The sequence below is a fragment of the Fragaria vesca genome, linkage group LG7 (genome assembly GCF_000184155.1).
Source record: "Fragaria vesca subsp. vesca linkage group LG7, FraVesHawaii_1.0, whole genome shotgun sequence".
NCBI lineage: Eukaryota > Viridiplantae > Streptophyta > Magnoliopsida > Rosales > Rosaceae > Fragaria > Fragaria vesca.
In genome coordinates, this window is record NC_020497.1 from 12,872,878 (window position 1) to 12,900,657 (window position 27,780).

General features: G+C 36.0%; 3 protein-coding genes across 3 annotated transcripts; 2 read left to right on the top strand and 1 right to left on the bottom strand.

The window, feature by feature from the left end:
• Positions 1 to 25: 25 nt before the first annotated feature.
• On the top strand, positions 26 to 6,205 carry LOC101310272 (notchless protein homolog). Its single transcript, XM_004308638.1, has 13 exons — positions 26 to 169; positions 457 to 538; positions 664 to 753; positions 991 to 1,116; positions 1,206 to 1,333; positions 1,713 to 1,912; positions 2,279 to 2,342; positions 3,192 to 3,305; positions 3,884 to 4,021; positions 4,752 to 4,894; positions 4,984 to 5,038; positions 5,572 to 5,628; positions 6,122 to 6,205. Exons 1-13 carry the CDS (start codon positions 26 to 28, stop codon positions 6,203 to 6,205), a joined length of 1,425 nt encoding a protein of 474 aa, XP_004308686.1.
• A 3,036-nt stretch (positions 6,206 to 9,241) lies between these two features.
• On the top strand, positions 9,242 to 12,350 carry LOC101294698 (pentatricopeptide repeat-containing protein At3g46790, chloroplastic-like). The gene is made up of 6 exons (XM_004307179.1): positions 9,242 to 9,294; positions 9,383 to 9,520; positions 9,609 to 9,713; positions 9,800 to 9,922; positions 10,066 to 10,161; positions 10,312 to 12,350. The coding sequence occupies exons 2-6, from the start codon at positions 9,392 to 9,394 to the stop codon at positions 12,187 to 12,189; spliced, it is 2,331 nt and encodes a 776-aa protein (XP_004307227.1). The 5' UTR covers positions 9,242 to 9,294; positions 9,383 to 9,391; the 3' UTR covers positions 12,190 to 12,350.
• A 113-nt stretch (positions 12,351 to 12,463) lies between these two features.
• On the bottom strand, positions 12,464 to 19,891 carry LOC101310561. The gene is made up of 12 exons (XM_004308639.1): positions 19,771 to 19,891; positions 19,178 to 19,354; positions 18,036 to 18,220; positions 17,690 to 17,852; positions 17,376 to 17,559; positions 16,705 to 16,801; positions 14,284 to 14,401; positions 14,000 to 14,172; positions 13,634 to 13,825; positions 13,364 to 13,526; positions 12,921 to 13,107; positions 12,464 to 12,795 (listed from the first exon to the last, which is right to left on the bottom strand). Exons 1-12 carry the CDS (start codon positions 19,889 to 19,891, stop codon positions 12,651 to 12,653), a joined length of 1,905 nt encoding a protein of 634 aa, XP_004308687.1. The 3' UTR covers positions 12,464 to 12,650.
• Positions 19,892 to 27,780: the final 7,889 nt, after the last annotated feature.

Consider the following 27,780-nt stretch of genomic DNA (forward strand, 5'->3'; position numbering starts at 1 on the left):
CTTTCCCCAAATTGGAATTGCTGAAATGGCCATGGCAGTGGAAGCGGAGAGGACCGTGATGTGCCTTCTGACGGACCCAGATGACACTCCATTAGGACAGTTCATGTATCTTCCTCAACACACTACCACCCTCCAACTCCAACAAATCGTCAATCGCCTTCTTCAAAATGTAAACCCACTCACTCTCTCTCACTAAAGTTTCAATTTTGCTACATTTTTTGTTGTTGATGATCTTCAAGTTCATGTTTTTTATTTTGTAGAATTTTCATACTCAATCTGCAAAATGTACCCAGTTTGATACATGCTTCATGTGTGACTCAATATAATATGATGTTAAACTGTGTTGTCGATAGTTCGATACTTATATGAAAGCTATTAACAATCAATGATTTTTGTGGATTGTGTTTTTGTCATGCTCTGATAAGTAATGTCTGTCTGTGGTCTGTGTGTGCTCAGGAGGAGAAGATGCCTTATACTTTCTACATAGAAAATAAGGAACTTAATGAGGCGCTGGGTGTATATGCGGAGAAGAACAAAAGTTAGTTACATCTCTGTGGAACTACTTGTTAACAATGCAGCTGACATGATTGTGTATAGTCTGAATTTTTTTGTCAGAAGATTTTAGTGGACACTTCTTTTATTTATTACTCTTTTCCGTGGCAGTTTCTGTGGAGAAGGTACTCAAAATCGTGTATCAACCACAAGCTATTTTCCGAATTCGTCCTGTCAATCGTTGCTCGGCCACAATTGCTGGTATGAGCGTCTCTCTTATATTTATTGCCAAATAGCATCTTATTTTTTTGATCATGGTCAAATAGTTTTAGCGCGGAAGATAAATTTGGGAACTTCATGATCCGGTCTTTTTGTTTTAAAGCTTTTCAAAGTCAGAATCTTTTTAGAGCTTCACTGGGCACCCAATCAATCATTTTATTTGGTCAATTTTTGTTATTGATATGCAGCTTGGACTTCATGTTATTGTTGTTACTACAGGTCACTCAGAAGCTGTTCTTTCAGTTGCTTTTAGTCCTGATGGTCAACAGTTGGCGAGTGGTTCTGGTGATACCACTGTCCGAATATGGGACCTTAATACTCAAACACCTTTGTACACATGTTCAGGTACGGTGTCTGAGGACTTCGTGACTTTCTTGTTTGTTATGGTGTGAGATAAAACTATTTCATCCTTGTTCTGTTTATCCCTTGTTCAGGACATAAGAATTGGGTTCTTTGTATTGCTTGGTCTGCTGATGGAAAGTATCTTGTTAGTGGGAGCAAGTCTGGAGAACTTCAATGTTGGGATCCACAGACAGGAAAACCATCAGGCAATCCATTGATTGTAAGTTATATATCTTTCACCGTCTGATCATCTACCTTTTTAAAAATTTTGGTTCTTGGTCGAGTAATATGTATAATGGGGGAAAGGTGAATTGCGAGCATACTCGATGTTGCTTTGAATCAGTTATGCATGTGCTGTGCTCTGTTTAACTAAACTTTAATGTTTGAAGATATCAACAAATATATGTTACTGTGTATGTGACTTAATAAAACCTTCTAGTCCAAGTGTGGTGAACGATTGCCTTGTGAGAAACAACTGAAAGCAGAAGAGGGTTCCTAGAAATAACCTATCCTGTGAGAATCTTAGTTGTCTTATTCAGGGTATATGTGTTCATGGACATGTTTTTTTGATGAAATCTTGGTTTCTTCATGTGTTCCAGGGCCATAAGAAATGGATTACTGGGATCTCTTGGGAACCAGTCCACCTTGCTGCTCCATGTAGACGATTTGTAAGTGCTGGGAAAGATGGTGATGCACGCATATGGGACATCACATTGAAGAAATGCGTTATGTCTCTCACCGGCCACACACTTGCAATAACCTGTGTAAAATGGGGTGGAGATGGTTTTATATATACAGGGTATACTCTTTTCTTATTTCATGATATAATATTGAAATTTGTTGATTGTTCTGTTCAGTTGTTTCTATTGTAAAAATAAACTTTGGGGTAATCACAAGGCTAATCACTTGGATGGCTGACGACATCCAAGTGTGAATAGTTCTAAATCTGTTTAATAACTTTCATGTGATGCCTTGCTGCTCAGAAAATAGAAACAAGTCATTGGATGAGTCCATTTAAACGATGATTGAGTTATCTCATTTGAAATGTATCTTGGGTGTTGAATTCTGAAGTGGCAATACTGCTAGCTCATCAATTTAAAATTACATTGTCAAGCTGAAATTATCTGTAGACATGTGACTAACTACTCCACTTTACGTGTCACAGTTCCCAAGATTGTACAATCAAGGTCTGGGAGACTACCCAAGGGAAGCTGATTCGTGAATTAAAGGTATTATTAATACATCTTTCAAGCATTGATGAGCCCAGTTCTTCCTTGTTTTTCACATTGTTGTTAGTTCGATACCAAAAATAAGTCGTGTTGTTCTTGTGAGGACTTAATTTGTTTTCTTCTATAGTTAGTCGTTTGGTGTAATCTCATGTCAACAAGATTCCTTACTATTTTATTTTTGTGGTTTAGTAGAAAGCATGTTATCTTCAAATTTATTGTATTCAAGGCTTGAGCATGCAAACATGAATTGTTTTGGGAAATCATAACAGTGTATCACAAGGGTATTCTCAATTTTAAATTTTTTTAATAAATTAAATATTCGCACTTTTGATCGTGGCATCTTATGTGTCATCACTATCCATAATAAAATATTTTAGTTGACTTATAATTTATTGCTCAAAGAGTGCTTGGGGGTTGTGAGTGAGTCTTGCTGTATTTCCTTCCAATACTCATTTGATAGCTCAGACTGATGATGGGGTTTTTGGAGATTTTTCTCCATAACAGTTCTTTTTCTCATGGACATGAACTCTTGATAAGGAGTTTATTGTTTGATGAGATATTGCGCTTTTTTTGCCGTGCTGTAATGCTTTTGTTGTATTAAGTATATAGCTAAGTGCCTCTTGGCAAATTCTAGTGGCTCTTTCAGCAATATAATGTTTACCCTTTCTTTCATGTCTTATTTTTGTCTATAATGTTATTGGAATTATTGCCTTATCATCTCTCAAATAACAGTTTGCCATTACATCACTCATATCAAGGGGTTTCATTTAATTCTTGATGCCGTTGTTTTTCTTTTTTTATATCCCTCATTCACATGCTCTGTGTACCCGTTTTGCTACATGGTTTTAGGGTCATGGGCACTGGGTTAACACTCTTGCATTGAGTACTGAATATGTTCTTCGCACCGGAGCTTATGATCACACTGGCAAAAAGCAATATTCATCTCCTGAGGAAATGAAAAAGGTAACTATATTGCATAATTTGGCTTCTTTTTTTTTTTTTTTGGAGAAGAAACAGCTTTTTGCTGAGACAAAAAGTAAAGTGATGGCACTTCAATTTGCCCTTGTAGTTTTAGTCCTTGTACCTAATATTATGACTTCTTAATATATTACTGTGCAGTAGATAGTCAATCATCAGATGTCATCACCTGATTATCTTGACATTATGACCATAAGATTTTGTTATGCTTGGTCATTTAATTTATCACCATCTTGACTGCTATTTGATTTGGTTGGAACTTGATCATCTGTGTTTTCTTGTTTTATAATCTATACTTAGATACATTTTCTTCCGTTCACCTTATTATCTTGGCTGGTGTGGGAATTGATCTTCAGTGTTTTCCTGTTTTGTTAGTCCTTTAGACACAATTTTCGTTAGTTCAAAGTGTATCATGTATCCAATAAAAAATAAAATATCACTATTTGTTTTCTGTAATTTTTTTTCACCTCCCCCTGTTATTCATTGTACGATGTTTTTGCTTTTGAATATTTTTCGTCATTTCCCCATTTGTGGAATTGATTATATATTCATCTGACATATAGGCAGCTTTGGAAAGGTATAACAAAATGAAAGGCAAAGCTCCTGAAAGATTGGTTTCTGGATCAGATGATTTCACTATGTTTCTGTGGGAGCCTTTTGTCAGCAAACAACCCAAAGCTCGCATGACAGGTCATCAACAGGTAAAAAAATTTGGAACCTATTTGGCTTCAATTGCAGATCCAAGTTGAAAAACTGTTTATTTGAAGTGTAATAATGAGTTGAATACTTGTGGTCCAAAATGCAGGCCATTACTTTTTCAATTTATGTTCGCTATCAGCATGCTTATGATTAATGAGTTGAACTTGTAACCACCACGGTGTCGGTTATCCCTAATAACAAACAGGCCACACCTCACTGGCAAATATTGGATATGAAAACAATGAGTCTTTTGAAAATGATAGCAGTTTAGTTTTTAATTTTTAATTTTCTTATATATCTTTTACAAATGCAAACATGTAGTGACACTGGCAAGAGTTTATTAAGTAACATGCTTTCACACTATTGCCAGTTTTTTTAAATTTTAATAATACAAAAATGTTTTCAAAACGAACACATTAGATTGTTCTTTCATTTCTCGTCGTTGTTGCTGACATTTAAAGACTGGCATTCCCAGATTATTTCAATGCATGACACATCTTGTTGTAGAGTCAATTTTAATCTAGAGCTCTATCGGTAGCTTGCATGTTATGGCTACTCATACCTGATAACGGATACATAAGCTGATGTAGTTTGTTCTCTATGGGTGCTCTTGTTGATTTCTTATGGGCCGTGGGCACTCATGTTTATGATTAGATGAAACTTGAATACGCTATATAAAGTTGCAATTTTTTGCGTCTAAGGTTTTACAACTTCCATGTTTCTTGCCAACAGCTTGTAAACCATGTCTACTTTTCACCTGATGGTCAATGGATAGCAAGTGCCTCATTTGATAGATCTGTCAGAATATGGAATGGTACAACTGGCAAGTTTTTTGGAGTTCTACGGGGTCATGTTGGTCCTGTTTACCAGATCAGGTCTGACATTATTCAGTTGTTTTAGTTTTATGGATGTGCTTATATAGTTATATTTATGGCTAATCATGACATTATATATTTTCCTACAGCTGGTCCGCAGACAGCAGGCTACTTTTAAGTGGCAGCAAAGATTCAACTCTAAAGGTAGAACTTTTACAGATAATCAATTTTTTTGAGGTTCTTGACAAAATGGAGAGATTCTTTAGATCTCATATTGATTTGAAGAAGATCATGAAAAGTAACTTCATGTAATGTGGTATAATTGGATAGAAAAAAATCATCATCCTTAAACTTTTTGATGATTGGAAGTGATTTCTTCAAGTTTCAATAATCGTATGTGCCATGGTAAAACAATCATCTCAACTTGCTGCTGGGGTAATGCTCAGTTCATAATTTAAGCCAGATCTTTGCACCTCATTCTTATGGCATTTAGATAATTTAAGCCTCTGTGTATGACAGGCCTGCTGTATATAAAGCCCAATATTGTTGCTTATATGAGAGATAAAGGAAAACTTTAAAAAAAAAAAAATACATTTTATACCTCAGGCATAGCAACTTACAGGATTTGTGATTCCAACTTTTGAGCATCCAAAGTTTATGTTCTTGATCATTGTTGTGTTGTTTTAATTGGACCTTGGTTGGGATCCATGACCTGTTGCTCAACTTCAATTATTCAGGTTTGGGATATCAGGACTATGAAACTGAAACAAGACCTCCCAGGTCATGCAGATGAGGTATGTTTTCCTTTGACCCTACAAGGGGTTAATAATCTTTCATTTTTGAGAGCCTGCAATACATGATCATGCAAAATGGCACTATCTAAGCTTTTGAGTAGAATAGTTTGCTTTATGCGTTGATATGCCTATTGATTTAGTTTGTCGTCATGTAGTTTGGTACGAGTGTTTATTTTGTTGTCGTCCATCAGGTCTTCTACAACTGTTTATTTGCCACTTGAATATTCAGAAAGGCAGGGAACTAGAGACTGCTTATTTTGTCATCCTCTAGGTTTCTATATAAGAATAGGAAGACCCCAAGAAAAAAATTGATAGACATATCTATAAGTACAGTAGAACTAAACCAAGTAACCAATTCTCACATTTATCTCTGGATGTTGAGTGACTTAAAGTAGCTGTTGTATGCTTGAGAAGCTCCGAACATTTAGCATAAAGGACCCTCTTTGTTTGACATCTGTTAAACTATTTTCACATTCTTATTTTATTTTTGAAGGTTTACGCTGTTGATTGGAGTCCAGATGGTGAAAAGGTTGCTTCTGGTGGTAAGGATAGAGTTTTGAAGTTATGGATGGGTTAATGGCAATAGACAAAAGTACAGGCAACTAGTCTTTGAAGTGTCATGTGTTGAATCTAGCACTGAAGTTCTTCATGCTGCAATATGAATATAAGTAAGCGGCAACAGGAAGACACCTAAAGAGATAAACAAGACTTGGGAACTTAAAAATCAGTCACAGGCTCGGTTGACAGGAAAGATCCTAAATTGTTGAAGTTCATATCTATTTGGGGTTAAGCGTTCTGCAAGCTGGCATTCTGAGGAGGAAGAGCAAGGCAGCGATTTACCAGTTTACTTGTTATTGTCCTTTATTTTGTTTTATTCCTTTTTTTTTTTTTTTTTTTCCTTGTTGAATTAATCTGGTATTTGGAAACTCGTCTTATGTGAAATTCGTGATTTATGGTCATTTGCATATGGCTTACCATTAGATGTCTATTATACGCTGGAGTACCGGACATGTCATTCATCACTTAGAATGTGTCATGACATTGTGTTACAAGGATTTGTTTTTTGTTTTTTTTGTTTTTGTATTCTTTTAAGAAGATAAAAGCAATTACAAGGAGGAGAGGGATCCAATATTAATAGTATCTCTGTATCTACATGAAAAGCCTGCGAAGGTTGATCCAAATCCTTGTAAGTATCTGCAAGAAAGTTGGCTTCCCGAAAGGTGTGAGCAAGTCCAATAATAACCTCCAGAAACGTGTGCTTTCGTTTTAGTGTTGCTTAGTTTAGGACCTCTGGGTAAGAAAAGAAGAGAAAATGTGATATTCTCTGATGGAGTTCAAGAAGAATGGGTGTACCATAGATAAATTCTTTCATAATTGCGAAAATGTGAATTGGTACCAGGGGTGGATTCAGGAAAGGAATTGAAACCATGTGAGACTTGACTTTTCACCATATAAAACAAATAAAAAATAGAAAATAAAAATAAAAAAACTTGACGATACGAAAGAAATATTATATATTAAAAATAATGATACACCTAGACATGGGGACATAGTAAGCCTTACCCCTCGAATGCAAGTTTATATAAAACAAAATTCATAAAAATATCAAGATGTACACAAAGAGAAATTTTAAATACACACCTCTAATCTCTTAATACACATCCCTATTATTTTATATTTTTATTGAGATTTTATAAGTAAGCTAAATGACCAAAACATACATCTATTATTAAAATAAAATAAAAAAATCGTGCTAGAAGTATTCTTTCCAACGTCTTCTACCCTAAAATCGTCGAAATCACGTCTTCTCCCCTAACCCCGATTCTTATCCACAATTCATTTGGGTTGTCTTTTTAATTTTTTTTATTCGTATCAGCTTTAGTTTGATCTTACAGATCATATTGTCAAGTATTGCATCTTTATCAGCTTTAGTTTGATCTTGGAGATCATATTGTCAAGTACTGCAGCATCTTTATCATGACATGTTTTATCGAATAACTAGCTATCTATGTTTAATAGCTACTGCACTTCTACAGTTGTATTGCCTTGTGAATTTTGAAAACTTGTATTGATGATTTGGAGTTGGGATATAACAATAATCATTTGATTATAATTTGAACGATGATAACCAAAAATTTCTAGCAAAAATTAGACGAAATAATATGTAAAAAGAGGTACCAAATAGTAAATATATATTAATTATATTAAATAACGGAATATTTCATGAATTAAGGGCATTTTAGGTAGTTTGTGATGTGTATTATGTATAATACTGAAATGAAAAACTTGATAGGTGGTGTATTAAGTAAGAGGTGTGTATTAAGATATTAGAGATGTGAATTTAAAATTTCTCGTACACAAAAGAAGCTAAATAAATAGAAAACATATAGAGATGTAAAACCTTATCTCTCTTTGTTAAAAACAAAGAAAAAAACTGAAGTTGGGGCACACAAGCTCAAAAGTTAAAGTTACTAGTAGTCCAGATTGAGTGGGACTTACAGCCCCAAAATATGACAGTTGAATTAGGATAGGTGATAACTAGATGTAGGAATTCTTCCATACTCTACATCCGCCCCTAATATTCGGTACAGTATTGTGACGTAGATTATGGAAAAAACGACACAAAAAATCATTGCACCAAATGAACTATAAACAAATGAAATTACTTCCTCCGGCCAATCGAAGTGACAAACTATCAAAAGTTTCAACACCGGCCACTAAACTACTGTAATTACTGCCCTGAAATGTCCCGAACCTAGACGGAAAAGGCGGTGAGGACTGTGGAGGTGTTGTTTTGCCCAAAGTCAAGCAAGTAAAAAGTTAAAAAATAAAAGTAAAATTTAACCAAAGTAAAGTAAATTTTGTTTGTTTCTCCTGGGTTTAAACCCAATCCGAAGCAGAGAGGGTTTTAGCTCCAAGAACCCTACTCAGTAAGCCATGGCTGCTCTGGCCCACGCCCTGCTCGGAATCCCAGCTCGGTGTGGTCTCTGCCGTGCCATCCATCCCCACCTCTCCTCCGCTTCTCGCTCTTCTCCAATCTCCCCCATTTCTAGGTCTCTGCGAGTCGCTAATCTCACCGCTCCTCGGTCCAGGCTCAACGCCGTCAACACCGTCACCGTCCACAGCGCTCCGGCTCCCGTCACCGTTGAAATCCCCGTCACCTGTTACCAGGTCATCTCAATTCATTTAGTTGCTGTTAATCTCGGTTTTCGATGTTTCGAGCTTGTTGATGTTGATAAGAGTTGAAAGATAGTTTCTTTTTATATATGGAAATGTGAATTTGCAAATTGCATCTTTGCGTACACATTATTGGATTTGAAGTGTTGTGATTCAGTACCCCATGTTTGTTAATTGGTTTCCCTCTTTCGAATATGCCGTGGTGTCTAACCGGTTTTAGAAGCATCAGAGAGCTGGTTGTTAGAGTTTGTGTGTTGTTTGACAGTTCAGATATTTTTGCTAGTGGCAGTGAAATGTATTCCTTGTGCTGCTAGACACTGCTAGCAATCGATATTCTTTTTCGAGTTTATTTATTAGTTTGTCTTTGAATTGCAGCTCATTGGCGTTCCTGATCGAGCTGAGAAAGATGAGGTTATTAAAGCAGTAATGGATTTGAAGATTTCTCAAGTCGAAGAAGGTTACACTGAGAATGCTATTAAATCTCGGCAGGTAGATAACTTGAAAGTATAGTTGTAAATTTTCCTTCAATTCTTAAAATTCGTTATCTTAAACAACTTCTTCTCGGGTTGCTTTGTAGGATTTCTTAATGGATGTGAGGGATAAGCTTGTTTCTGAACCAGAATATGCTGGTAATAGTAATGAAAATATCCGACCTAAATCTGCTCTTCAAATCCCTTGGGCATGGTTTGGAGCTACTCTTTGCCTCCTTCAAGAGGTATACTTTTGTCTTTGTACAATCTACGTTGTTTTGGCTCTAAGCGTTTGTCTAAATATATACATAGTCACATACTTCATCCTTCCAGGTTGGTGAAGTAGAGCTTGTGCTAGATATTGGTCAAGCAGCTCTTCAGCATCCAGAAGCTAAGCCATATATTCATGATATTCTTCTTTCTATGGCACTGGCTGAGGTAAATCTTATCAGCAAGTAGGTCAGGATCTTGGCTGCATTTTAGCTTTAGCGTCATTTTCTTATCATAGGTTTCCTTTCTTGAAGTGTGCAACTGCAGTGATTGGTTTTGAGAAGAACAAAATATCCCAGGGGTTTGAAGCTATTGCTCGTGCTCAGAGTCTTCTTAGAAGTAAAAAATCTCTTGAGAAAACACCATTATTATCTAAGGTAATGGACACATAGTTTATATTATTGGGAAGGCATTTGTTGGTTGAGTCTACTATATGGATCTGGTCCATTTTGAAATGGGAGAAAAGAGTCATTAATTGTTTTATATTGTTAGATTCTGACCTTGTGATACTGTTTTGCAGATTGATAGAGCTAAAACTAAGTGTGAGTGTCTGATTGCGTCAGAGCTTACTGGTCTGAAACTAGAGGAAGCTCTTACGATGTTTCTTCTTGGTAAGGTACGTGTTTTTGCTTTCCTCCTAATTCAATTATACATTGAAATACTTTTGGGTGTCTGGTGTTGTTTCCTTTGATTTCTTTTTGTTTATTGTTTTTCTTTTGTCCAGTATTTGCTTGTGTTTCTTCCATTTTGACATTTTGGTTTTTAGGATAATGAGGCCGCAGTTGTTGAAAAGCTGCAGAGGGTTGATGGAAACAAAAACCAATTAATACAGTCTTTATGCAATCAAGGTGACCTGAAGCTAGCTCTACAACTTTTTCCTCACGAACCCAACCCCTCCCAACAGACCTGTGAGCTCTTAATCCTTTCTTGCATCCGCCAGGATTCTCTCCCTGATGGGTTAGATGTGCATCGCCACCTTGTTAATGGCGGGTGGGACCAAGACCCTTTTTTGGCTACCAAACTTATAGAGATGTACTCTGAGTTGGACTCCATCGAGAATGCACGTGAGGTGTTTGATAAAACTCACAAGAGAACTATTTATATGTGGAATGCACTTTTTAGGGCCCTTACGTTGGCTGGCCATGGAACTGAAGTGTTAAATTTGTACAGACAAATGAATGCAATTGGAGTTCCGTCTGATCGGTTTACGTATACGTATGTACTCAAAGCTTGTGTTGTTTCAGAGTGTTCAAGTTCGCTCCTCCAGAAGGGAAAGGAGATTCATGGGCATATTTTGCGTCACGGATATGGGGCCCATGTTCATGTAACAACTACTTTGTTGGATATGTATGCAAGGTTCGGGTGTGTTTCATATGCTAGTAGTGTCTTTGATCAGATGCAAAATAGAAATGTGGTTTCTTGGAGTGCTATGATTGCATGCTATGCAAAGAATGCGAGGCCTTATGAAGCTTGGGAACTTTTTCGGAAAATGATACTGGAGGCCCCTGATATGTTTCCCAACTCCGTGACCATGGTTAGTGTTCTTCAGGCTTGTGCAGCTCTTGCTGCCTTAGAGCAGGGGAAGTTCATTCATGGGTACATCCTGAGAAGGGGTCTTGATTCAACCCTTCCAGTTATGAGTAGCCTTATCACAATGTACGCAAGGTGTGGTAAGCTTGAGTTGGCCCAACAAGTTTTCAATAAGATCAAAAGGAAGGATGTTGTTTCATGGAATTCCTTGATTTCAAGTTATGGGATTCATGGATATGGAAAGAGGGCCATTCAAGTTTTTGAAGACATGATTGATCATGGTGTATCACCGAGTTACATTTCATTTGTTAGTGTTTTGGGGGCTTGTAGTCATGAAGGTCTTGTTGAAGAGGGGAAGGTAATATTCCAGTCTATGGTGAGAGAGCATGGATTATATCCCAGCATTGAGCAGTATGCTTGTATGGTGGACCTTCTTGGTCGTGCTAATCGGTTAGATGAAGCAGCCAAAATCATTGATAATATGCGGATTGAACCAGGAGCTCAAGTTTGGGGTGCTCTTCTTGGATCATGTAGGATTCATGGTAATGTTGAGCTGGCAGAGAGAGCAAGCAAAAGGTTATTTGAGCTTGAGCCTAGGAATGCTGGGAATTATGTACTTCTAGCTGATATTTATGCCGAGGCCAAGATGTGGGACGAGGTAAAAAGAGTAAAAAGACTTCTAGAAGATCGGGAACTTCAAAAGGTACCGGGTCGCAGTTGGATGGAAGTTAATAGGAAGATATACTCATTTGATTCTGTTGACGAGTTTAACCCTCAAATGGAACAACTTCATGCACTGCTAGGTGAATTGTCAATGGAGATGAAAGGACGAGGATATAAGCCACAGACTAAAGTTGTCCTGTATGATCTTGACGAGGAAGAGAAGGAACGAATAGTATTAGGCCATAGTGAAAAGTTAGCAGTTGCATTTGGTCTTATCAATACCAAACCTGGGGAAATTATTCGGATTTCCAAGAATTTGAGGCTGTGTGAAGATTGCCATTATGTTACGAAATTTATATCGAGGTTTACCAATAGAGAGATTCTAGTCCGAGATGTGAATCGGTTTCACCATTTCCGTGACGGCATTTGTTCATGCGGGGATTATTGGTAAGTGCAAACAATTATTCTTTCATTGTTGTTACTTAATAACAAAATAGGAGAAGTTGTGGAAGTTATAGAGATCTTAAAAGGATACATAGTGTAATTGGAACACACTGTAGAATTATATGAAAACTTTCTGATGAATAAGTAGTTCTTCAAGCTTTATGCTTTATATTCAGTTCTTGACCTAATGTGATCCTTGAGTTTTCCTTCAACTCAATTCGATGAGTCATATTGATACAAAACCTGATCATGGCATAAACTAAAACAGTGAAAGCTAAATTAAATCAAATGAAACAACTTCATAATCTTACAAACCCTGTTTTCACTGGTTTACTACCATCTTTATACAAAAATTGGAATAAGAAATGCCGCTTTTCAGTACATAAAGAAACGAACACAAACAAACATAAAGTCATCATCTCTTTGGAGAAACTTGTGCAATGAACAAGTTGCTGTTAGTTGCATAATTCAAGTCTTGAGGAAACCGTTCTCCTTCATGCTTTCAATAGTGTCCCTGAGACTTGCTTCCAATGGAAGGAAACTAACTCCCAAACTTTTTGCTTTTTCCTGGGATACTTGTTGCTCTGGGGCAGTAGGGATATCATGCTCACATCTGCAAAAATAGGAAGAAACCAAATCTGTACTTAGAATCTGTCAAATTCAGTGATCTTTTGTCTTAAAATTTGGGTTATCAACCTTTATTGCGAATATGTGTGGCATTTTGCAAATGCTACTTACATTTCAGGTGGGTGCAAACTGGGATGAAGTTCCTTTAAAATCTTCAAAGCCTCGACCATGGGGGTGACACTTCCAGCTAAATTATATCTTCCACTAGCTGAAGGAACTTCAAATGCTTGAACATGAGCCAAGACAACATCTCTAACATCAACAGATAAATAATTTGCAGCTGTTACTTCGTCAATATCTGTATAGGAAAAGAAACAAACAATCAATTGCTTGAATCACAAGAATCATCTATAACATATGTGTGGAAGTTTGTTTCTTATGTTTACATGTGTATTTGATTTTATTTCCACGTGTAGTCCCCAAATATTAAAACCTTAACCCAAATTCCTCATTCCTAAACCTCAGTGTCGATTTAGGCAGATTTCTTTCTGAATTTTCCATCGTGCTCTGCTCTAACTAAGGAAGGTAAAAGGTGATTATTTCTGTAAGTGTACCATTCTTAAGATTCAGAAGCATCTCCAAAGAGTAATTTAGAGTTGGCTGCAAGAGCGGACCCGTCACATACGCTGGATTTATGGTCACCATGTCAATCCCGTTTTCTTTAGCAAATTTCCAAGCAGCCTGCTCTGCTAAAGTTTTTGACATAAAATACCATGCCTGGAACGTTCATACCATACATGTCAAGGCAAACAGTTACATTTTGTTCCTACTACACGGGAATAATAGGGAATAATATGTGAAACTAGTGGAACAAACACACATACCTTCAACTCCTCGCAAAAAAGTGGATCAGAAAACCATGTTTCATCAACTACCACATTAGAGGTTAAAGGTCTTCCATTGTATAAAACTGCACCCATGGAAGATGTTAAAACTACCCTCTTGATTGTTGGAAATTTTGTGCATGATTTAAGAACATTAAGCGTTCCATTTACAGCAGGATCAATCAGTTCTGCCTGAGATGTTGAGCAAAATGATTAATTACTGAGAGTACGTAAGAACTTCCTCTAATTAGCAAGTATGATAAAGATTTACATCCAATAATTAATCTTGCGAAGTAGTCAAGAAGTGTCTCTAAATGGTAAAACATTTTAAGCATGTAGGGAAGTAGTCAAGGAGATTGGATGAACCTGTGGGTCGCTGATCGATGAAAACATTACCGGAGATGCTGTATGGAAAACACCTTCACATCCATCAACAACAAGGTCGAAAGATCCTTCTTCCAACAAGTCTGCTTTGAACAAATGAAGCCTTTCCTTTGCTCCATCAAGTGCGAGCAAGTGTTCTGTTTTCTTTGGATCATCTGCAGCACATACACAAACAAAACAACTAGCCAGTTTAGCTGAGCTACATTATTCTGTTGTGTTGAACAGAAAGTTATGGAAACAAAAGAAACCATAATGATGACACTGACTTGGGTCGCGAACGGTGGCTTTGACAACATAGCCTCGCTGTAACAAGAGCTTCACCAGCCATGAAGCTATGAAACCAGAAGCTCCTGTGACACACACAACCTTCCCTTCTCCATCCATCTCAGATTAGTTTGTTTCTGTATACCTATCTCTTCGTATTTATTGGCTTCTTAGTTATTGCTAGTTACCAGCTTGCATCCGTAATTCCATATATATAAGATTCAACGTTCTCATCATAATATTATATAATATACTTCAACACTGGTGGCTGGCTAGCTAGCTACTAATTTATTAAGAAAAGTCTGCACTACTGCGGGATCGGTCCCATATCTGTCTTGTTATATATATATATATATATATATATATATATATATATATATAAAAAGATCACAAAAGTATAGAAAATTAGCAATAGAAAGGGCTTCACTTGGAGATTAGGGTATGCTGCTTATCTATAATCAACTAATTGTGGATCCTCCAAACATCTTTGAAGACAAAAATGGAAAGGATAAGTGGACTCTATCTGTAGCTGTCTCTGGTCTGGGGTGGTCAATATGTTCTTTGCTTTGATTATATTTTGGCTAAAAAAATTCGTTTCATTCCTAATTTGGATCCAGTATCCACAATATGTACTTAAAATATGTCTCATATTTCTCAACTTGGATTCCGTAAACTATAATCTGCTTCATATTTGCGGTGGCATACCCTAGTCACAAAATCGTCAATTGTGATGTGTGCTGCTGCTCATCAAGTTTTATTTCGATCATTTTTTTTTTCGGTTTCTCACTTCTAAAACTCTGCATTTGTTTAGTGTTTTACAATTTCAACAATTGGGGGACAGAGAATTCGAACTTGAGTCTTTCTTCATAAATGTGTGATTGAGAAAGTACATTTGGAAGTCGGATTCTCCAATGATTTCGTGTGCTGGGATGGAGGTTTAGCATGCATGCTATTTCCGGTTCTTAAATTAATTAGAGGAAGGTTTTTGTGAAAACTGACCTATTTACGTGCTATTATCGTCCTTGAAAAAAGTGACCAGTTCTTCATAGCTTAGTTGAACTTTCTATGGAGTTGTCCACAAACTTACAGAAACGATAAGATAAGAAATGTGAAAGGATCACTCAGTCAGATATGGGGTATGCATCTTTGCACATAATTCAAAGAATTCTGGAAATGGAGGCCGGGAAGAATATTTTTTTCGTCTTCATCTGATTGGGTTTTAGGCTTTTAGCTTAAAACAGATTTCAATTGTCAATATGTGGTGCAATAATGCACTACCAAGTTGCTCTCCTCCTCCCCCCAGATTTTTGACATTGTCTTCTATAGGAAGGAAACTGATGTCTCATATATCAAGCATCATGTCTTATAGAAGAAAACATATCCTTTTCAAGCAGCCTTGCCTGATGCTGGTATCATGCTTGTTATCCGAATTGAGTCGGTGCCATCTATTTATTTTGGGCAAATTTTTCAAGCAGCCTACTTAGATTTCAAACACATATCACTACACAAAGAATACTGCATTGTCTTAGACTATTAAGTTCAAATATAGTGCTGAGGCATTAGATGAACGCTTTGAAAGACTTTTAAGTTATTTACACACAACATTCATCATTCCTGAAGACTGAAGTCACAGAACTTAAAACCATTCCCTTCACAGTGGTGTTTACCCCTGATTTTGATGAACATCATATGTTCCTTCACTGCAGGCTTGATTTATGCCTGGGATTGCTCATGCAGACAGTCACATCTGATCCTGCAAAGAAGAATTAACTGAAAATAGACACATGACATGATCCTGCAAACATGAATTAGATGAATTTTAGATCAAGTGATCAACCCCTTCCACAAACTCAGCAGGTTTTGTTAAAAACATCTGAAGAATCATTAAGAAAACTAGTACTGACACTTCTTCAATGCAAGGATATGAAGCAAACAAACCCAATAGCTAAATTAAAAAAGCAAATTTCAAGATGATTACAAATCGAAAATGAGGGTAATAAATCAATGATAATGTTAAGTTACTGCTACCAACCGAATCAATACACGTTTTTCTCCTATTTCCCTCCTGGATACCCAAGCTAATGATTCTCATAATGACCTATTGCTTTCATAAGACTAGTTATGGACATATAGATGACATGCAACACAATAATAATGGACGTGCTGTGCCGGAAGATTTTACAATATGCTTTCTGAGTTTATTCAAATTTCACATTATGCTATTCTCATGAGCATTCATGATTTTATTCTAGATGGAGCCATAACCATTTGCCTATCTTCCATCATTATATCTCTGTAGTTCAGCTAAAACCACACTTCAACTGCCAATAGGTGATACACTAACAAGATGCAGTCAGTTGGATAAATCACATGTTGAGGAAGCCCTTCTCCTTCAGACTTTCGATAGTGTCCTGCAGAGTTACTTCAAACGGATAAAAATCAATTCCCAGACCTTTTGCTTTCTCCTTGGATACTTGAAATTGTGGATCAGAAGGGAGCAAAAGAGGACCATCCTCACATCTGCCATTAATGACATAAAGAAAAGGGAAAGAGGAAGACCCGTCAGACACTTGCCACATTCATCAAGTTTACTGAGTTCCTAATAGATGTAAATTTTGCAAATTCTTCAAAAATGAAAAGGTGGTAGCGTGACCAGTCTACCTGCACAATGAGATATATATATATATATATATATATATATTTCAGCCATATGGTTTTGCAACTTGAGGTGTCTGAGCAGAAGATTAAAAGTTAATATATGATTATGATATGTTAGATTGTGCATATTATGAATAGGGCTATGACTCGGCCACTCAGGGAAATATTTTCTGATTAGATATCAAGTATGTTATCTTGTTAGACTACCAATATAGACCAGAAATATAAACAGCATTAAACCTCAGACTAATGCTCCAAATTGACAGTCCGGCAATAACATGTCAAGCTGTTGATTGCCATAAGATAATATATAGAGTCAAGCTGTTGATTCCCACAGGATTTTACATATAGTAAGTTGAAGTCACAAAATTGGTATCCAGTTGGATGGTAATCTAAATTACTGAAACTGGCATCAGCCATGGCATTTTGTAATTACCTTTCAGGAATGTGCAAATTGGGATAAAGCTCTCTTATAATCTCTAGAGCCTCGGAAATGTGCGCGCTATGGCTGACCAAACAATACCTTCCTGTAGCTGATGGAACTTCAAATGCTTGAATATGAGCAGAGGCAACATCTCTAACATCAATGAATCTGTAATTTGAAGCGGGCACTGCCTTGCCTAGATAAGAAGGAAACAAAAATAAATAACTACTACCTTGCAGCACAAGAATTATTCAATTCCAACTTTCCATTATACTTTGCTCTAATTTAACTAGGCAATACATAAACATAATTGCTGAAGTATGTACCAGTTATGAGATTTTGAATCATCTCCACGGTCAAATTAATTGCCGGCTGCAAAATTGGTCCAATCACAAACCCCGGATTTATTGAAACCAAGTCAATTCCATTTCCTTCAGAAAATTTCCAAGCAGCCTCCTCAGCTAAAGTCTTTGAAAGAAGATACCATCGCTGGACATGTGAAAGGAAAGTTCATGACAATTACAATATACAAACTAATTCTCTTATGTAAGCATAATACCTCGATCTCAAATGTATTTCATGAGAGTAGAAGTCAGATGCATTAGTTTAAAAAAAAAAAAAATCATAGAAAAGGTGAAACCTGGAACAAGATGGGAAATGGAACCTACTCACCTTGTTCTTCTCAGCAATAAGTGGATTCGAATACCATGTTTCATCCACTACAACATCAGGGGTCAGAGGTTTTCCATTCATTATCACAGAAGCTATAGAAGATGTCAAAACCACTCGCTTGACAGTTGGAAATTTTTTGCATGACTTCAGAACATTTAGTGTTCCCTTCACAGCAGGGTTAATTAGTTCTGCCTGAAGATATAGAGACAAATGCTCATTGCATTTTCTACATGATGAGGTTATAAATACTAAAAAATTGAATCTTTGGTAGTAACAAGTTCTCTAAGAAAATAAAAACACATGCTGACAATTATGATCCTGCAAAGGGTACAAAATTAAAACTAGAACAACCGTTTTCACAAACTCAATTTGGTTTACTGACAGCAGCAGAGGAGTCTTCTGGAATCTATCCCCAATCACCTCTCTTATGAGAAACTAGGGGAAAAACAAGCCAATAGAAAAAAAGTAACAAAGAAAAATATTAGAATCATTGCTGCTAACGGAAATGACAGAAATTAGCATTATCTTAACAGATAAGTCAAACTCATAGTGAGGGGCTAAACAAAAGAAAGTAACTTCATCAGTTGGCTTGTACATCTTTTCTTGAAATACTAGTGATTTTGGCAACATGACACTCAACTAGTTCTCTAGAAAAGTAATTACAGCTTCCTTCCTTTACTCTATTTTGTTTTTAAATTGTACAAGAGCACGGCACGATATTCATGCCACCTGGGTTAATGAGCTATGATTACATATGGGTGAAAGAAGAACTTTTCATAAGAAATAGCCACTTAAGAGAATTGCAATCTAGAACAACTCTTTTCACAAACTCAACTAAATTTTATTGACAACATCAGAATCTTTTTAGGGGATACTGGTCCCAACAATGTCTTCAATGAGAAGATGTGAATGCGAAACGAGCACAACGATCATAATGTTATCTTAACAAGTCAAATTGCAGAGAGGTGCATTCTTGAAATTCTAATACATGCATTACGCAAACTGGCAACATGAGCCTCCTGGAGTGTTCTGATAATTTTTCTTGAATAGAATACTACACACTACGATTGAAAGAATAACTTTAACAATAGGCAGTTAAAAGGACGGTAACATACTTGATGTGCGAAAGTAATTAAAGAGATGAACCTGTGGGTCGCTGATGGATGAAAATAGTACCGGAGATGCTGTATGGAAAACACCATCACATCCATCAACCGCATGGTCAAAAGATCCTTCATCTAGCAAATCTGCTTTAAACAAGTGAAGCCTTTCTTTTGCTCCATCAAGCGAAAGCAAGTGTTCTGTTTTCTTCAGATCGTCTGGGGCATACATAAACACAGCTAGTTAGCTGAATTGAGAATACATCAAGCACATTGGAGTGTAAATCTCAGCAGACAAGTTTAGTTCATTTAAGTACGTGATCAAGAACAAAACATACATAAAGGTTTTGGGCCTTTTGGCTAATATGAGCTGAGGAAGCAGAGGATACTTGCTGATGGGTTTGGGGTTAAACAACTCCTGAAGCTAACATTTCCTCATTTCTGGTATATTCAACTCTCATTTTGTCTAAACAATATCTTTCTTTCATTATCGCTAAACTAAATGTGGACTTCTGGCTTTGTAGCATGTTTTGTCTTATCAAACATACATTATACATAGTGATAGTAGTATATTTCAAGAATGAAGCTTTGAATCACGAACAAACAAATATTAATCCCCAGAAGTTGAAACTCACTTGGGTCCCGAACAGTGGCTTTGACAATATAACCTCGTCCTAACAAAAGCTTGACCAGCCATGATGCAATATAACCAGAAGCTCCTGTTACACACACAACATTGTTCTTTGCTCCGCTCATCCTGTCTTCTGTTTTCTTTTGGCAAAGTCTAACAGTCTAACTCTCTCTTCCTCACTCTCTATCTGCTTTACTGCAGATTGGGTAGTTGATAAAGGAGGACTCTTGACTCTTGAGCTTTCAAAATTGTCGAAAATAACACACACGTGAGCTGGAGATATCAGTAAGTCACACGGGTGTCAACGAGTTAGCAAAGATTAGATTTAACCGTTGATCCATTTCCTTGAATAATTAACAGCCTTCAATTTTGTCTTTACAGGTTGGAGTATCATTCTTTTGTATTAATCAGCATTCAATTTTGTTTTTTCTTATGAAGCAATTTAGTACCTCATCCAATCAAAACTCAAAAGTTTTTAACATCAAAGAAACCATTAAATCATTCTCATACTATCATTCTCTGAATACTTCTTACATAACCACTTAGCCAAACAAATCAATTAAATGAAATGAAATAGGCATTGCAGCTCCTCATTTAGTCACGTTTATAATGCAGCAATAACATTGAGCAAACTAATAAAATGAAATGAAATAGAGCATTGCAGCGCCTCCCTTGGCCACGTTTATAATTTAGCAATAACATTGAGCAATATCAGTGTTTGAACCCATGACGCGAGGTTTCATATCATGAAGTTCCCATGGTGGGACCCAACGCATCCACTGCATTACTTACCGTGGTTATTGTGTTAACTGATTACTAAAACATAATGACAAAGTTTTTATCTTGTGCATGTTAGAAGACTCAAAAAGTTTGGTGTTACTAAGAGTGAATTGACTCGTTACATAGATAACTTTATATTAAAAGATAGTGAGCATTTGGCGGCTATGATAGATAATGTATCTTCTGTGGATAATTTGGAATTCATTATAGAGAATGATGTACTGGTATAACATCCCGTACCTGAAAATACCTACCATTGATCTAATTGCAGTGCAATAGATATTTTAATTCAACTTGTCGTTTGTTTAGTCTCTCCTAATAAGGAATTATTTTTATAGAATTTCAAAATTGGTTTCTTAAAGCATCTTTAATTAGCATACTCTCTAGATTAACTCCTTAACCATTTTAGATAGTGAGTTTAGAGCAACTTTAGCAGACTCTCTATTTTAGTTTTTAGCTATTTTAGAGAGCGTGTTTAGCTTTTTTTGATATTTTCAGAGCTCCAGCAGACTAGCTAAAGTTTAGCTATTATGACTTTTAGCTATCTCACTAGCTAAATATAGAGAGCGATATGACTCAAATAAGGCTATCTATAATTCAATACATTCCTTGTAAGATATTTTACGTGATATATAAATATATTTAAACTATTTAATCTTTATTTGAAGAATATTGTTGATGTAATGCTAGCTAAAATAGAGAGCATTGATGCAACCGCATTCTAAAGTGGCTAGCCAAAATGATATTTTAGCTAATTTGACAAAAATTTAACTCAAAAGTGGCTATCAATTTTACCAGCTCCAGCAGAGTGGCTAGCCGTTTTAACTTTTAGCTATCTCGCTATCTAAATATAGCTAGCTAGATAAAACTCTCTATAATTTATGTTAATTCAATGTATTCCTTTTAAGTCATTTTATATAATGGATTATAATATTAAAACACATTTAAATCAAATTTTTTATTTAATCAATAGTATAAATCAAATTGTAGTTGATGATTTTTTAGCTATATTAGCTAAAATTTGACTACAAAATAGCTAAAGATGCTCTTATTAGCATAGGAAAGTTGAGCACGACGATACGAGAATGCAGACGTAAACGGTTTATGAAACAGAGTTACAATGAGAAAGATCCGAGTATTTTTGTTTGGAGGGCATTTTGGTCACTTCATCCCATCCCTTAGTTAAATGGATTAGCCTAGGTGAAGTTGTTAAATTTTGGTTCAGAAATTTATTTTCTTTATTGATGGATTATGAGGGATAGGAGGTCCTAAATGGGAGTTATTTGAGATGTGAGAAATTAGAAGTGTACTTATTGATTCATTTACAGGTTTTTGGGTAGTGCATGTTTAAGGGAGATGTAATGTTGAATTGTCAATATAATTATTCCCTAACTTGGGCTACACAAGTCCATCTCGGATTCCCTAACTTAGTCTGAAAATGTAAAGTATCTATTTAAACCATTATAAGCCACATATAAGAACATGTAGGAATGGTAGTATTTTAATTTTACAAAGCACATAATATATTCAGTTTTGGGTTGTATGATCTTGATCATGGTGGGTGATCTCTTCCAAATTGAGAGTCTAAGGCTCTTCAATCCTTAAATATAGTTTCACTGTTTTTGCTCATCAATGTAGGAAAAATAATTAATCTGATATTTTCGAAGCAAAGCTAAAAATTGAAGACCCAAAATATTGTTTGATCCTTTAGACTTCAATTATTTAAGTATCAATTATTATTTTGTTTTTTGTTTTTTTTTCCTTAATCATGTAGGTTAACTCAATCGGCACCAAAGTGTTGGAATTTGTTTCTGATTTTGGAAAGCCTACTGCATCCCTTCCTGCAGCGATTGTTGCTTGTGTTCTAAAGAAAGTGCATGTTGATGGAATGGGTGAAACTGAGTTCACCATTTCCCCTAATGAAATTACCTGCTACGAGAGCTGGATTGGAGGACCCCATCAAACCTGAGCCAGAGGTGTCCTTCCTTATGAACTTGGCTTGTTTCTTCCCCTAACCTCATTGTTTATATATCTCTAGAAAGTTCTTCCTGACTTTTTGTTTACTGGTTATCTGTTTGTTTGTGTAGCTTGAGGTTCCAAAAGAATTGATATCTTCATCGCAGTTACAAGATTTGAAGCAGGAGTGCATATGCCATCGTTTATCACATGTAGCAATGAAACACTCAAACCAGTTGTGCGAGAGTATAGTATTTTCAGCAATCACACAACGACTTTTCTTTTTTGGTTGTATAATGTATTTTCGTGTCATGATGCCACTCTTTTACATTTGATAATACTACTTTAAGTTCTTCATCCCACAACAATCAACTAAGAAATATTGTGTGAATGCATAATTTTTAAATATATCACACAATTGTTTTCAATATTATGATGTATGTATCATAACCACTAACCCCTAAAATACCCTAAACCCTAAAAACCCTAATATTTAAACCAAATTTCCTATCGTAGTGCCACAACAGTTGTTTTCTATATTAATGTGTGACGTAAAATTAATATTGTTGAATTTATGGTTGACCGAGTTGATCGATACCCAAATGTTACCGAAAATTTGTGAATTTTGTTACACTACCATACTTCACTATCATAATTATATCCAACGGTCGAATTTTCATGATTTTAATCCTAAACATCTAAATCACAATCAACCTACTAATGAGGTATAACATGTTTACTATGTTGCACATAATGTGACATAACATGTGTAGTACATCTTATATAAATGTGTGTTTATCTAGAGAGACACCATTGAGGAAATGAAAATTTGAAAATCAAATTGTATATACATGTTTACGATATTGAAACATGATTATGATAGAAACGTTATCAATTTTCGGTATTATATGGGTATCGATCTGTGATACCTTGTATTATAATAATATTTATAACAAGTTTGAATAATTATTTAGTAAAAAGGGTTAGTAAAAGAAAATAATATATATATATAATAAAAACAAAAAACAAAAACAAAAAAAAGGAAAGAAAATGAATGAGGAAGAGATTTGGAAAGGTCAAGAAGATATGAGAAAGAGGATGAGGATTCTCGAGATAACACGTGCATCCTCGACTTTAGTGATCACCGACTTTGAAACATTTTAAGAGCAGGAGGGGTTTCTAGAGGGGGAAGGAGGAAAAGTGTGGGGGATACATCTCTCACTCTCTCTCTCTGGGGAATAGAAGGACTGAAGGAGGGATCCTATGAGGAGAGCCCATCATCCTCAACCTAGGAGAAGGACCTGACAACCTAAATCGAGATACGTATGGTATCTCCCGAGTTCTCTAGAGAAGGAGTGAGAGGATTGGAGATCACACCGACCTCCAAAGCCTTCTCTCTAAGTTAGTTGGTGTCCGACTCCTTAGTTAGTCGAATGGCGATCAATTGGTCGTCGTTGTTATTCGGTTCGTCATGTGAGAAATCGAGTTGAATGAGATTAGAAATCGACAACTCGTCGATTAGCTGTAGTTAGAGATAAAAAGGTAAACCCGACGTTACCTAAGGTAAGTAAATTTTCAATTTTGGACAGTGAATCTAATTCTGGATTATGGGTATTGTTGGGTTAATGCTAGTGTTGATTTCGATGTTGTTTTGAAAGGCTGATTGATGATCATAGATTTTACTTATTGATCAAGTTGTTCTACAAATTGTGGTAGTATTTGAGGATAAATTTGTTTATTTATTCATGTAAATTTAAGGTCAGGGTGTCACAAAATGGTATAGCGGGGATATGATCTCTAGGATAAGTGTAATAGCTTGGAGTAATTCAGTGTTGTTCCTTTTTCGTTTATCATGCTCTTATTTCTGTGCTGCTGAAATTTGGTTTGGATTCCTTTAGTTAAAGAGAAATTGTCTGTGATTGTGCTTCAATTTTGATACTCGATTTAAATATAAACTATAAGTTTTGATACTTGATTTTTAAGTATAAACTATAACCCTAAAACTATAAGGGTCAATTACATAGAAGTCCACTTTGAGATATTTTCTTCTATATAAGTCCACTCAAACATTTTTACCCATATAAGTCCACCCACTCTAAAATAGAGTTTTGTATTAGATATTGAAGTTCAACAAAATTACACACTGTCATCCAATCAAAAAAATTAGATTCACTCTTATATTTACAAAAATGCCACAAATCTAAAAAGTCAATAGCCACTCTCCTATCCAACCTCCGGCGAATTTTTCGGCCAGCCTCTGGTGATGATTCAGGCGACCATAAAAGCTACTACGACTGACAACAAAAGATGCTACTGTTAGCTAAAAAAGCTACTACCACCAGCAAAAAAAGCTATTACTGCCATCAACAAAATATACTACCGCCAGCGAAAAAAGCTACTACGGCCAGCAACAAAAACTATTATGGTGAGATTTTTCAACGACCTTTAGTGAGGTCACATAAGATAGTGTCGCTAACAACACAAGTTACTACCAAGTAGAACAGAAACTACTACCAAGCATAACAAAATCTATTGTGACCGGTAACAAAAGCTACTATCACCCTCGACAAAAGCTACTGTCAGCCAAAAAAGCTACGACTAACAACAAAAGATACTACTGTCAGCTAAAAAAGCTACTACCACTAGCAAAAAAAGCTATTACTGCCATCAACAAAATATACTACCGCCAGTGAAAAAAGCTACTACGGTCAGCAACAAAAACTATTATGGTGAGATTTTCAACGACCTTTAGCGAGGTCACATAAGATAGTGTCGCTAACAACACAAGTTACTACCAAGTAGAACAGAAACTACTACCAAGCATAACAAAATCTATTGTGACCGGTAACAAAAGCTACTATCACCCTCGACAAAAGCTACTGCAATCGAGAGAATATAACAAATTTAATGGTACAGAAAGTATGAAGCCTTCTACAATGATAATTATGAACAAAGTTACTTTTGTAGTTACATAAAGCTACTACTTTAGTTCCGGATATCTACTACAATAGTTGTATAAAGCTACTATTAATATTTTATGGTGATGCTCAATTTCTCCACCTTAAGCACGATTCTCTTGGTTGACCGAATGATCTCTAAGGAGGGTTCAATATCCAACTTCACATGATTTTCGAAATCTAATATTACAAATGAAAGGGAAAAAATCTGCAAGAACAAATAAATATTAGTATTTGAAATGAAAATAGAAGTTATTGACATCGCATTGAAAAGATACTACCCTAATATTGAAAAGATACTATCACACAATGAGAAAGCTACCCTAATGTTGAAAAGATACTAACACAGATGTAGAAAGATACTACTACACTGTCAAAAAGATACTAAATAACACAGACATAGAAAGATACTACTACATTGTCAAAAAAATACTAACATAGGCATAAAAAGATACTATGTTGAAAGTATACTATCATACAATGCAAAAGCTACTGACATCATGTTAAAAGCTACTAACATAGAATGGTAAAAACACTATAACAATTGTAGAAAGCTACTAAATGTAATCGAAAAGAGCAAACAAAGACAATGACAAAAAAGGGCAATTACACAAACACAGTCGACATAGAATTCTCATAGTGCCATAGTTGGAGATAGAGACACTACCAGGACAAACACTTTAGCCGACGAAAAAGTTTCGTCGGCCTGTTAACTTAATTCGTCGGCTAAGATCTTAGCCGACGAGCGTCGGGAAAAGGTCGTCGGCGATGACTTTAGCCAACGAAATTTTTTTTTCGTCGACTATAGTCCCACAGTTAGCCGACGAAAAACATGTCGTCGGTTTTTTTCCCAGACTTTAGCCGACAAAATATTCGTCGGCTAAAGTGTGTAATAAATAATTAAAAAATAACTATAGCCGACGAACTTTAGTATATTTCGTCGGCTAAACCTTATAAAAAATTTTAAAAATAACTATAGCCGACGAAATATAGTCTGTTTCGTCGGCTAAACCTTATAAAAAAATTTAAAAATAACTATAGTCGACGAATTATGCCATAATTCGTCGGCTAAACCTTATAAAAAAATTAAAAAATACTATAGCCGACGAATAAACCATAGTATTTAAATATCGTCGGCTAAAGTTGCTGGGTTTTGAAAAAAAAACTGCAGAAACTTTCGGCCACCTCCAATCACCACCAAAATTTGACAGAATCTTCTTCTCAACATTTCGAACAACTTTCTAGAAGAAGTCGAAGCTCAATTCTAAGCCTAAATAGGTCAATCGACTCAAAATATAAAAATCCCCAATTTTAAACCCTAAAAACTTCAAATCTTCGATTCTCCTCACACACACCGAATCGAGCTACCAAATTCTAGGGGAATGTAGTACTAATCAAACTCAACTTATCCATATATAGAACTCACCAAATGGTGACCTGAGGAAGGAGAAATTCGATCGACACCGAATCCGAACCAGCGGAGTTTTAGAGCTCGATTTATCCCTCACGGCGGCGCCACTCGATGCACCACCTATCCAGCAATGAAGTAGAGACGACGACGAAGCTTTTGGGACAAGTGTGGCGGTCTCCGGTGGCTTAACGGCGGAGCTAGGCCGAGAAGAAAATCTGGCAGATAATAAACTTCTTACCATCCATCTTCGCCTATATAAAGAACTTTAGCCGACGAAATTCTTTATTTTCGTCGGCTAAACTCTTTTGAAAATTTTGGTTGACCGCCAAAAAAATTTGGTTGAAAATTTTGAAAATTTTTTGACTTTAGCCGACGACTTTTCATATATTTTCGTCGGCTAAAGTCCTTTGAAAATTTTCCTCCAACTTTAGTTTACCGCCCAAAAAATTTTGAAATTTTTTGACTTTAGCCGACGACTTTTTTAATATCTCGTCGGCTAAAGTCTATAAATTCACGAAAACGCTCATATCTCCCCCTATATTACGTAGTTTGGTCAAACCTTCCACACGAAAAAATCTCACGTAGATGAGACGCAACCGCCTATATAAAAATTTTGAGACATTTACCTTCCGACGATAGGGCTCTCCATAGGGAATAATAACGGTAAATAGGGTTGACCGCTACTATCGGCACCGAGACTTTACCCGATTTACGTGATTTTTGAACCATAGCCGTATTTCACCATTCTGAACACATCTTATTTCACGAGATTTTTGATAATTTTGCTTCCTATGTAGAGTTGGTTCACAAAGTTGTATAACCTACTAAACAAGTTATAATACAATAGTGGACATGTTGTGATTCCGATGACTAAAATTTACAAACCAAAATCCGACCGTCAGATATGATC